Source organism: Aphelocoma coerulescens, assembly GCF_041296385.1.
Source record: "Aphelocoma coerulescens isolate FSJ_1873_10779 chromosome W unlocalized genomic scaffold, UR_Acoe_1.0 ChrW_unloc_scaf_1, whole genome shotgun sequence".
In the NCBI taxonomy this organism is placed as follows: domain Eukaryota; kingdom Metazoa; phylum Chordata; class Aves; order Passeriformes; family Corvidae; genus Aphelocoma; species Aphelocoma coerulescens.
The window spans coordinates 5,154,926-5,167,592 of record NW_027184080.1 but is presented as its reverse complement, the minus strand read 5'-3'; the positions used below and the strand labels follow the sequence as shown (position 1 = coordinate 5,167,592).

Genomic DNA, 12,667 nt, shown 5'->3' with positions numbered 1-12,667 from the left:
ACCTTTTGGCGCCAGGAGATTATACCTGTTGGGCCTTGCCCGCCTGGTTTATCTCTCCTATCTGCACCAGCCAGCTGTGGTGGGGAGAGGGGTGATATGCCCTGCCACAACCATAAATTCCATAGGAATTACACTGATTGATGAAAGGAAAGAGAGGGATTTCTCTTTGCAAACAAACTGTGGGTCCGCTGGTAGATAAAGCCAGATACTGAGAGATGAAAGAAGCAATGGGAGGAACCATAAATTCCATAAGAATTCCACTGATTGACACAAGGAAAAGAAAAAGGGGGTGTATACATTAGAAGGGGGTCTGTATTAGGCGATTCAGGAAGTCTGTACCTCTCAAATACCTCAGCCAATGGGGAAAGAGAGAGGGAAATGCGGCCGAGAAATTAGGATAAAAAGGAGGCTGTGTCCTCTAACAATTTGAGAGACCCCAGGGGAAATGCCCACGATCTCTCCCTTTATTCAAATAAAGTAACAGGACTCCTCTGTCTCCTTCTTGGACATAAACCTCTGGTGTTTGTGGATTAATTTTCCTGACAGTGTCCTTCAAATTCTGGTCATAAGATTTTGTTCCATTCTGTGCCATTCATCAGAGCTAAAAGAGGACTATCCTAGCTGCCCGGGACCTCCTCCTTCAGCCAACTTGTCCTTTCTTGACATCAGCTATGCAGATCTTCATCCACAAAGATAATGTGGAGGATACACAGTGTAGGCCGTAGGCCCTTTCCTGGCTCCGTGGTCATCATCCTACGCTGTCAGGGTCTCCTCCCCCCTGCCATGTAGCCCTGGGAGAGGGGCCCTGAGGGGAGGCACGGGGTTTCCCGAGCCCCTGGTCAGCCTCGTTCCCCATTGGTTGGTTTGTGTTTCCCTGCGCGGGCAAGGACCCTCAGTCCAGACTGTGAGAGTTCCTCGGCAGAGCTCCAGCCATGCGGCTGGAGAAATAAACATCTCTGAAACATCTACCAAGAATCCGTCCATATATATATACTTCTTTCTACGGGCCTCCTGATTTGATATATGCGTGTTACAGTATCCCCACTGTAACACTACACAAGCCAACAAAAGAAACCTTGTGGTTTGTGTCTATTATAGGCTGCCCAATCAAGAGGAGGAGGAGGAGGTCAACGTAAGAAATCAGGCAAGAGAGGCAGGAGCCCAGCGTTGCTGAGTAAGGGCCTTCTCTTCTGGTCGAGCTGAAGCGCAAAGTGGAAATGCATAGGTAGTGGAAGCAGGGACATGCATCCTGGGAAGAATCTAAAGATGTCTCCCGGGTCTGTAGGGATGGGATCAGGAAAGCTGAGGAACACCTGGAGCTGAATTCGGCAAGAGATGTGAAGAATCATAAGATGGGCTTCCATGGGTGCATTGGTAAAAAAAGGAAGACTAAAGAAAGCGTACGCCACCCACATGCCACATGCCCCCCCCCCCCCCCCTTCCTTTCCCCGCCAATAAATAAGCCAGAAAGTTTAGTGACAAGACACATGGAGAAGGCTGTGGTACTCGGCAATTTATTTTCCTCTGTTTTCATTGGCAATCACTGTTCCCACATCTCTCGAGACCCTGAACCTCAAGGCAGGCACTGGGGGAACAAAGTCCTTCCCGTCATAGGAAACAATCCGGTTTGACACCACTTGGGGAACCTGTACATACATCAGTCCTGCACCTGGGGAGGAACAACCCCATGCACCAGTACATGCTGGAGGCCCATCGGCTGGAAAGCAGCTTTGCAAAATTAGACAATGTGCCCTTGCTGCAAAGGTGGCAAAGGATATACTTAGCCTAATACAGAGGAAAGCAGGGTTTATATATGTTACAAGACAGTTGTGTGGACCACTCAAAGTGCTCACTGTCCCTGGGAGTGCAGGGCACCACAGACCACCCTTGGGCAGCTTTGGGGGCACTGCCTATTTTTCTAAAAGCCTCCTACCCAGCTTAGCCCAAATGCTACTATCTTGAGCCCTCAAAGCAGCAGTGCCGAACGCACATTTTGTATTGTATTTTCTCCCAGGAGGTGTGCACCTTAGAAACGTCTGCAATTGTAGTGGGGCTTTCAGGGAACAATGTAGAGAAACTTCTGTTGGTTCTGCAAAATGTCCTGAGAAGTTAAGGCCAGGCCTGCCCTGCCCTGGCCAAAGCAGTCGTTTAACTGGAGGTAGCAGCACCAAAAAGGCACAGGCACCGGCACCTTGAGGTGGACTTGATGCAGTGACAAATTACAAGAAATAGTACTTGTAACTGCAACAACTTCTGCAACCTCCTTGCCCGCCCTCAGGCTCGCAGCACTACACGGGGAAGATCCCTCCGCGGACTCGACAAGGTCGGATCCCTCCGCGCCCCGAGGACACCAGCTCGACGAGGGCGGACACGCAGACGAGGCGGAGACAAACGAAAACGACAGACGAGGCAGCCAATCGAGACGCGGGATCGGCTGGCGGCGATCCGGCCGCCCAATGGGCGTCGCGGAGGGCCTGGCCGAGTGGAGGAAGCGCGGGGGCGACAAGGGGCGTTGTCCTTGGTTGACGAGAGTATCGTGGTGCGGTCCGTCCGGTCTGCTGGCGCCACTATTGTCTTTGGAAAGATCATCGGCAAGGCGGTTCAGCGGTACCGTCAGCGACGAGAGCGAGGAGGTAGCCGCGGCTTTGCTCTGTTCGCGGTTCCTTTTCCCTCCTCCCTCCTCCCCCCTCCCCCTCCCCCTCCTCCCGCTTTCGTGGGCACCCTGAGCCGAGGACCCGGTGTGCGGTGCCCGGGAGCGCGTCAGGGCGGGTGGCGACGCTGCTGCTGCGGGTGGGTGGATGGACGGGGGACAGACGGGGCCTCTCTGGGTTGTGGCGCTCTCTACTGCACCACCCCAAAGCTTCTTCCGTGCCCGCCCCCCACCCCTCCGGCTGCCGCGGCGCGTCGTGGTTGTCAGGTGCTGTCCGGGCTCGCCTCGGATCCCACCCCGGATCCCACCCCCACCGTGTCGTGCGCGCGCGTAGAGAAGGGCCTCCGACGCTAACGCGTTTGGTGTTAGCCGCAGACGTTTGCCGCGTGATGTCCCTTTGGCACTGCAAGTCGTGCAAAGTTTGCTGCCGAGGAATGGTAGTGGTCCTACCTCGTGTAGGATGATAGTTTTGAAAGCTTATTTTAGGCACACGCAGTCAGTCTCCCGGGGATTCCGCGCGCGCGCGCGTGTGTGTGAACAGTGAATGTCTGAGTAGTGACCGTAATGAGTTGGCTCTTCTTAGGAGAAATGCAGGTCTTGATGTGTTATGTTGAAGAAGGGGCAGTCAATAACTAACTCATGTAAGCACAAGTTAACTATTGGGAGACAGCAAATGTTAGTTCAGACAGAAGATGTTAATTACAAAGCCTGAGAAGCCGAATTCACCCTAATCTTGTCAAGATAGTGGAGACAAGGATCATCTCAGAGATTGCTGAATCATCCCTCAAAGGACTACGCATGCCCAGGGAGAAAGGTGAAAAGTTCACTGCGAGGATGACTACTGGCCTTCATCAGAAAGACCCCTGAGGAAGAGGAGAGGCCTTCCTCAGCGTGACCACCAGGACACACAGCGCATGCGTGGCCCATATGCTAATGACTTCCGAGAAATAATTTGTGTAACCACACCTGTCCCAAGGAATGTGATGAATATTCATAATTTAACCCTTAATACTGTGTTGTAGAGAGCACCAGGTGTGTGTGTTTGGAGGAGCAATCCCCACACACCCGGAGCGCCGAATAAAGCAAGTACCCACTTCTCTGACTCTGTCTCTGAAGTGTCTCCTGGCCCGGTTGTGGCACAATTCATCTGGCACCCTGAGATGGGACCCTCTCTGCCCGGCTGCTGGATCCAGGGGTAAGCAGACCTCCCAGTTGCGACCCTGAATTTTCAGGGGGAGCTCAGCTGTCCTTTGGCTCACGGCGGGGGCAGACAAGGACCATCTGCACCAAATTAAGGTATTTGCTATTCCTTTTAAACACAGAAATACCTGCAGGTCCAGGGTTCGAGTCCCTGAGGGTGGGTTGAATGTCCCGAGGAAGACTGGGTCTCCCAAAATTAGTCCTGGGCAAGAGGAAAAGTACTTTTAAGGGGTTGGACCCCCAGGGTTGGACCCCCTGTGAAAAGTACTTTTAAGGGGGTTGGACCCCACTGTAAACGGTACCTTTAAGGGGTTGGACCCCGCTGTTATGCGATATTGTACGGCTATTTGCATTTTGTCTGTTGCTATTCTGCTGCTGTGTGAGTGAGAGTGGATGAGATGTGCTGTCAAAGTGCGAAGCGAGTGAGGAGCTCTATCTGCGGTTCCATACCCCGGCGACGGGCTCGGCCAGAGAAAAGCGAAGCGTTTGGCAAAGAGTGAATGAGGATAAATCATATAAACCGTTGGTTTGGAATTCAACCTTACTGTCCGAAGAGGGGCAGATTTTAGAGGAGAAAAGATTTTAGCTATTGAATTGAAAACATCCAGACCCCCAACACCTTTCTAATGTAGCTCCATCTGATTTCCCTTTTGAAATCCTGTGTTTAGTGTATGAAAACAGTTGTGAAGCTTGTATTTCTGTGCATGTATTAATTGTGAGAGAAAGTGGTATTGTACTTCTACTAGATGGAGTGGGTGGTGTCCAAGCTGCCAGAGGAGAGAGCTTGGTATCAGACTAGAAAGAGCAAGAATAAAAAAAAATGAAAGTGCAGATAATGTTAGAGTAAGGGGAGAGTGGCAGAGAATAGTGAGAAATTTGAGAGAAACTGGTTAGAAAAGTACAGCAAGTGTATGTGTATGTAAGAAGAGATGAGGAAAAGGCAAAAGCGATGGCAAAGGTGATGGCAGAAGTTGTAAGAATTGTGGACGTGATTAACAGGTTTGGGTGTGCAGAGCTGTAAGGCTCCTGTTATGTGGTGCTTGTACAGAGCTGAAAGGCTCCTGTTTGGAGGGGACCCGTGCCCCTGTGCCTTTCGTGTTTTGTTGTGAAAAGCCAGAATTGGCAGGTTTCAGACCTGAGGCGAATCCGGAGCTCCTATCTTGTGGGGAACCCTGCCACCAGTCTGTGGTTTATTGTGGAAAACTAGAATTGGCAGATTCTAATCCTGCAGGCAATTCTGCAGCTGCAGCCTTGTGGGGATGGTGTTGTCCCTGTGCAGGCCTAGGTATTTGTCATGCAGCCTCGTCTGCGGGGGCTGTAGAGAAATCTAGGGGGAAAATGTTTTGCTATCCTTCCGTGGTTAATTTGTTAGTCACCTCTCTACTCCTGGGGTGGACTTGGAAAAAAAAAAAAAAAAAAAAAAAAAAAAGGGTTTTAGGCAGTAACATTGCTTGCTGCCAAACTTGATCTTGTCCAAAAGGAAAATCACTAGAACAAAAGGAGCAAACTGATAAGGCAAACTGCTCCAGGCGAAAAGCAGAAGCCTACTAAAACCCTGAAGAAAAAAAAAAAAAAAGGGGGACAATCCAAATGCCTGATTCACAGACTGCAACTCTTGCAAAACTTTTAAAAGCAGTCTCACTCCCTCCACTGAAGAATCAATTGGAAGAAACCCCACCAAAAACCTGTGGGAGACAATAAAAGTGGTGCAACAAGCACTTCATAGAATAAATACTGAAACTCCACTTGAATAAGTTAATGCAATTAAACTCTTGTTTCACTCAGACATATTTTTCATTTTTTTGGGAGGGGGGAAGTTTGTTTCTTTTTCTCTTTTCTAGGAATGTCAAATGTCCCGACATCAAAGATAAAGAAAGCAGTTTGAGAGCAAGGAAACTGCAAGCAGCAAAATCACACCTAAATGTGATAACCATTGCTTCACTGTCACTTTGTGTTAGCCCCAAAAGGTTTCACTATTTTTTAATAATCAGTCTAGTGGGCCAAAATTTCACTTTTCTTTTATAGGAATCTACCAACACATGAGATGGAGCTGCTTGAAAACCAATGAAATGTAAAGTGTCACCATAATTGCTCGCATTGTCAGTTGGTTAATGTTTGTAATTTGTTTGTGTTTTCATTGCAAGTGACTTGGTGAAAGATCAAATAGAAGTTAAAGCATTCTACATATTCTTGAGTTTAATTTTTGTCTAACTTGTTTTGCCTTTTTACTGAAAAATGGTGTAGTTAAAGTCTTATAGATGTATAATTTGTCTCAACCAATATTATCCTGAGAGTTGGTATAAGAATTGATACATATTTGAAATCCTACAAATATGAACAAACCTTCCCGGTTCTGCCTCAGAAGGCTTCAAAATTATTATAATCTAGCTAAATTTCTGGATTTTCTAATTAGTGAATTAAAGAATCTTGACAAAACACAAGCAAATGCTACATGAGAAATGATTGAATCCCCCTTCCTAAACCAAGGGGGATACAGAAAAGCCTTCTACCAGCTCTCAAACTAAAGTGCTGTTCAATCTCATGCCATATGTCTTAAGAGGATGTTTTCACTTTTCCTCACCCCTCCTATTTATAGCACATTCTGCAATCTCAGTTGTAGGTGCAGAATGGGATGAAGACAAAAAAAGAAACAACCAAAAACCAAAAAAAACCTAGGTTTGAAAGATAATTCATTTCATTTTTAATCCCACCAAAATAAAGCCACAGTTTGTAGTTTGTGTCAAGATTAAATGACAAGAGTGCTATAATCTGTCTCCTGGAAAACAGAGCATAGCCCTAATGTAAAGATATGTTTGCATGAGAACATTTTGTATGAAAATGTTTTGTGTGTTAGTTTTGTATCATAAAAACTAATCCTTCATAATGTATAGAATTATATGGCAGAGTAAGAATATTATTATAACAAAAACTGTATAAAGAAGCTACAACCAAAGAAGCCTCCTGAAGATACCTAAGACTTTAAAGTGTAAGTTAAACCACTAAGATTAGATAAAGGAAAGAGAAATACCCATAGGTAGTAAAATAACAAATCAAGTGATCCCATTAGTAGGAGATATTGAAATTCCAGAGATCAAAATGGGCTCCCCCAGTGATTATTGAACTACTGGAAGGGGCACAACCAGTGTCAATTAAACAATATACACTAAGGCATGAAACATGAGTAAGAATAGAACCAATAATTACTACATTTATTAATCAGAGGTTGTTGAGAGAGTGTAGACCTTCCTGCAATACCCCAATTCTACCAGTACAGAAGCCAAATGAAAGTTATTGATTAGTTCAGGACTTGAGGACACTTTACTCACAAAATTACAAAGTGACTGAGTGTGGTTTTCAGTTTTAGATTTAAAAGATGCTCTCTTTTGTCTGCCATTAGCCAAAAGCAGTCAGGAAATTTTTGCCTTTGAATGGGAAAACCCCAGAACAGGGAGAAAAAGTCAGCTCACATGGACTGTATTGCCACAAGGATTCAAAAATAGCCCCACGATATTTGGAGGTCAATTATCCCAAGAACTGGAAGCCTGGACACCGCCACTTGGAGAAGGTACACTCCTGCAGTACGTCGATGATCTACTGATAGCAACAAGGACCCATGAAGACTGCAAGAACTGGACTGTAAGTCTTTTAAATTTTCTGGGACTAAGTGGATATAGAGTCTCCCCTGAAAAGGCTTAGCTAGTCCTCCAGAAAGTTACATATCTGGGGTATGAACTGGCAGGAGGGGAGAGAGCCTTGGGAGACAACAGGAAAGAGGCAATTTGTCAAATGCCCAGGCCACCTTTATACCAGCTCCTAAAAGAGACATGGGGAACTCACCTATGCTGGACATCAGAAACTAATAATGCATTTGTAACTCTGAAACGTGAGTTGATGCAAGCTCCAGCACTGGGCATACCGGATGTCACTAAACCTTTTCTGTTGTTCTCACATGAGAGACAAGGACTGGCGCTGGGACTTTTGGCACAGAAGCTGGGACCATACAGAAGGCCAGTGGCTTATTTCTCCAAGCAGCTGGACATGGTCAGCCAAGGATGGCCCCCCCTGCCTGCGTGCAGTGGCAGCTGTGATCCTGAACATAGAAGAAGCTCGCGAGTTCACACTGGGCCAGCAGAGAACTGTTTTTGTCTCTTACACAGTGTCAGCAGTGCTCACACAGAAAGGAAATCACTGGTTAACCCCATCTCGCTTTCTCAAATACCAGGCTGTCCTAGCAGAATCAGAGGATGTGAGTATCCAAGTAACTAACATTTTAAACCCAGCAGCTTACCTCCAGCACAAGGCTGCTGAGGAGCCTGTACAGCATGACTGCATTGAAACCATGGAGGCAGTTTACTCCAGCCGCCCAGACCTAAAGGACTCTCCACTAGAAAATGCAGACAGCTGCTTCACTGATGGGAGCAGTGATGTTAAGGATGGTAAGCGGCTCGCTGGGTATGCAGTTACAACCACAGACACTGTCATTGAGGCAAAACCGTTACCTGTGGGGACATCAGCTCAAAAGGCTGAAATAACAGCCCTAACTCGAGCCTTGGCGTTGGCCGAAGGAAAACCTATCAACATTTGGACTGATTCAAGGTATGCTTTTGGGCTGGTACATGCTCACGGGGCTATCTGGAAAGAAAGAGGTTTATTAACCTCACAGAAGAAAGAAATCAAGCATGCTACTGAAATTGTACAGTTACTGGAAGCAGTGGTAAAACCTTCAAAAGTGGCTATAATGCATTGTAGGGGACACTCCCAGGGTAACACTATCCCTGAACTGAGAAATGCTATGGCAGACAAAACAGCAAAGGCAGTGGCCAGTAGAGTTCAGATCCAAGCCCTAACTCTAATTATGATTTAAATTAGATACAAAAAAAAAAAAAAAAAAAATTATTAGCACAGATGAGTGGGCTAAGATAAAAAGGTCTCATAGTCATATCCAGAAAACTGTTAAAATTATTTATCCAAAGTGAACATTGCATCAAATCACTTTAGATGACACTTCTTGAAGGCTTAAAGAGGTATGAGACAAACTTACATCATGGTTACCCAACTTATCCTGGCTTAAACAATTGTTTGTAATAGCTATTTGTGTTATTGCATTCTTACTTACTGTTTGTATTAGTAGTTACTGTTGTATGATATTATGTACTTGGAATTGCGATGCTTGTGCTCAATATAAACAAGTATAAACTTAGAAATAAGATAGAGAAGGGTTCTTACTTTAAAGACATACAAGATTTGTAAAGAATTACAAATAACCAAAGAAAAGGGGGGATTGAAGAAGGGGCAGTCAATAACTAACTCATGTAAGCACAAGTTAACTATTGGGAGACAGCAAATGTTAGTTCAGACAGAAGATGTTAATTACAAAGCCTGAGAAGCTGAATTCACCCTAATCTTGTCAAGATAGAGGGGACAAGGATCATCTCAGAGATTGCTGAATCATCCCTCAAAGGACTACGCATGCCCAGGGAGAAAGATGAAAAGTTCACTGCGAGGATGACTACTGGCCTTCATCAGAAAGATCCCCTGAGGAAGAGGAGAGGCCTTCCTCAGCGTGACCACCAGGACACACAGCGCATGCGTGGCCCATATGCTAATGACTTCCGAGAAATAATTTGTGTAACCACACCTGTCCCAAGGAATGTGATGAATATTCATAATTTAACCCTTAATACTGTGTTGTAGAGAGCACCAGGTGTGTGTGTTTAGAGGAACGATCCCCACACACCCGGCGCGCCAAATAAAGCAAATACCCACTTCTCTGACTCTGTCTCTGAAGTGTCTCCTGGCCCGGTTGCGGCACGATTCAATGTAATAACACTGAAGAAGTTTCACAGCTGCGCTGTGCTAGGCTTTGGTTCTGAATCCCCAAACTGGATAATTAGGGCAAGGAATTACAGCTTTTTCCAGTTTTGCTTTAAAAAAAATTTTAGAAAGGGATCATCCTGCAGGCTGCAAAAGCTTCCCTGATCTTCTTTCTGTGGGGAAGTAAGACCGTGATAACAGCATGCTTGCGAGGGTCACGGGTGCTGGTGCTGGGAATGAGAGTGGTCTGCTTAGACCGGGGGGAAAACAATGCAGCCGTTGCCTATGCGATGTTAACTTTAAGGTAATATCCCGTATGATTTAGTTATTAAAATGCTGAAGATTAACAGTTAAGGATGCCTTCTGCTTTGGAAGGTAGTGTTTGCGTGCAACGTAGAAGACAGGCTGGTCCTATGCACTTGCAGGCTTCCTGTGATTATACGTTTGTTCAATGCTTGAGCTCCCTGTACCGTGGAAAGTGAATGGCTACTGCTCTTCCACTTCACTAACCTCTTTGCTGATTCGGTTAAGCCATTTGTCTCCTGCCTCTGTGTGGACCACATCCAATAGAAGAACTGCTGAGGAAACAAATCAGCCCAAACTAAAACATACTGAAGGTTGTTAATGGCAAGTAGTGGCCCATCTCCTTCACCCATCGTCTTCCATGCTGTATCCCACTTCTTCAGGGAGCTCTGTAAATATCTTGTGTTTTGGGTATAGAAAGAATTCCTATCATGCAAGAAAAATCAATGTTCTGGCCTGTGTTTGGGGTATCTGGTAATCTGCTTCTGTAGGAGTTCAGTGGGGCAGATGGATTTCCTTAAACTATTACTTTTCTCTGAAGCCGATTATGTTTTAACTGTTTACTCTCCCTCCAGTGCCGTGCGTTCCATGATCTTTCACCGCAAGCTGGGATGCTTTTCCTAGTCGTGCCTAAGGAGTCAATTATCGGGTTGTCTGAAGCAGGAAATTCTGGTGAATCTGTAAGTACTGTGGAAGCTGTCTGTACACTAAACTGTACTTGTAATTAGTTTCTCGTTTACTAGACTCTTTCCCATCCCCCCTTTCCTTCTCAATAGGGCACAGTAGGCTACTTTGGGTTTTGTGGCGCTATAATCTTTTGCCTCTAGCTTGTAATGGAGTTGAGCTTTTTGACTAAAAGCAGTGATATAAACCAATGCTCATCCCTGGGTATGTACTTCTGGTGCAAAATGCAGTGTTGTTTTGGAGCGCAGTCTGGTGCTTATTGTCATGGTTTAGAGTAAGAGTAGTAGTACTTCTTCTAACACGGAGAAGAGGGCTTGGGGTTTTTGGCACGTCAGGGGTGAGGAAGGACAAAGCTTGTTGAGGGGTGCTGAAAGCTTTGCTTTTAACTATGAAAGTCAAGTTCAAAGACTTTGTAAACCCACGCAAAAGGCAGCCTAAAGTTTATTTTCCACCAGGATTGCTTATGTTGCCTGAAGACACAATGGGGGCTTTAACCCGGAGACAAAGTCAGCTTCAGTGGCTGCTTTTTTGCTTGTTGCTGTCTAGCTTGAAACAAATTGCCTAGCTCTCTTTTTCCCCTGTAGTGTGCATAATTGGTCTTTGTAGCTTTGCTTGGAAAGCTTCAGTTGCCGGCGGTCAGATGGACATTGATTTGACGTGCAATGGTTGAATTGCTAGGGATTGCCTAGCTGCTTTCTCTGGGTGGTTCTTCTCTGCTCTCATTCCTTCCCTTCCTGCCCTCTCCCCTCTTTGTGTTTTGCTTTTTTTTTGTGGTGTTTTTTTTTTTTTTTTTTACTTATTTATGGGTTTGTACTTCCTTCTCCAGCTTCTTGGGCATGTAATGATTGTTGGCGAGAAGTGTGTTGCTCACCTGGGCCTGACCAATGGATTCCGGATGGTTGTGGATGAAGGGCCCGAGGGTGGGCAGTCTGTCTATCGTATACATCTACCTATTCTGGGTAGCCGTCAGTTGGGCTGGCCACCTGGCTAAGATTTTGGCATCGCAAGAGTTGCTGCACGTGTACAAATTTCCACTGAATGGATTTCGTCTGTTGCCCATCAATCTAGCCGCTGTCGATGTGTAATTTTTTGTGACGTGTCTGTGGAAGGTAATAAAAGCCTTGAGCAGCAGTTGCACAATAAAGATTTGTCATGGGGATATCATCTCCGTCTTGCGCGTCTTACTGAAGGGAAGTAGTTCTTCAAGTTCAAACAGTGTCTTCCCGGACTGCAAGTATGTGGAATGTTTCAGCCGGATAACAGCATTTCATTGATAGATAGTGATTTGTCCGGTCATTTAAAGCATGATGCTGAAAGCACTTAGCAGTCTCCCAGGTCTTGTAGGAAGCAGAGTCTTAGCTCTTTGGCAGTGGTACGCCAACGTACAGAAAGCCCGTGCAGGCTGCTGCTAACACTGTAGAAGATACTGTATGTGAGGCTACAGGCATGCCGTCCAAGTGGTTTTTCAGCATGGTGCAATGTGTTGGAAGCATTCACCTCCTACTTTATGAATAGCTGTGTGATAAGGTCCCATTGATATCCCTTTTTTGGTGAGAAGGGATATGGTAGGAGAAAGCAATGGGTCTGACTGGCAGCTGTGGTGCTTCCATAGCACAGTGGAATCTCTCTTTTGTCAATTTAGGGCAGCTGTCCTGGCTCTGTCCCCTCCCAACCTCTTGCCCACGCCCAGCTTACTTGACTCTGTGGGTGGGGATGGTTGGAGTGGCAGCCTCCATGCTGTGGGAGAAGTGCTCCACAGTAGCTGAAACATTGATGTGTTATCAACACCCTTCTATTTACAACTGGAAAGCAGAGCACTATGAGGACTTCTACGGGGAAAGTTACCCCTATCTCAAGCCAGACCCAAACAAAAACTACATTGCAGGGAGACAGCAAATTTCAGCTTGTTTTAACAGCTATTAAAAAAGGGAGATAGGCATTGGAAAAGAGGGCGGTCCCTCATTGCCCTTGAATTCTATGTTACAGAGGCATGTTAGGCACTCACTGAAAGGCATC

At 45.9% G+C, this 12,667-nt stretch overlaps 1 protein-coding gene across 1 annotated transcript; it reads left to right on the top strand.

The window, feature by feature from the left end:
• Window positions 1-2,246: 2,246 nt before the first annotated feature.
• On the top strand, window positions 2,247-11,815 carry LOC138102721 (adenosine 5'-monophosphoramidase HINT1-like). Its single transcript, XM_069000483.1, has 3 exons — window positions 2,247-2,633; window positions 10,543-10,647; window positions 11,478-11,815. The coding sequence occupies exons 1-3, from the start codon at window positions 2,457-2,459 to the stop codon at window positions 11,640-11,642; spliced, it is 447 nt and encodes a 148-aa protein (XP_068856584.1). The 5' UTR covers window positions 2,247-2,456; the 3' UTR covers window positions 11,643-11,815.
• Window positions 11,816-12,667: the final 852 nt, after the last annotated feature.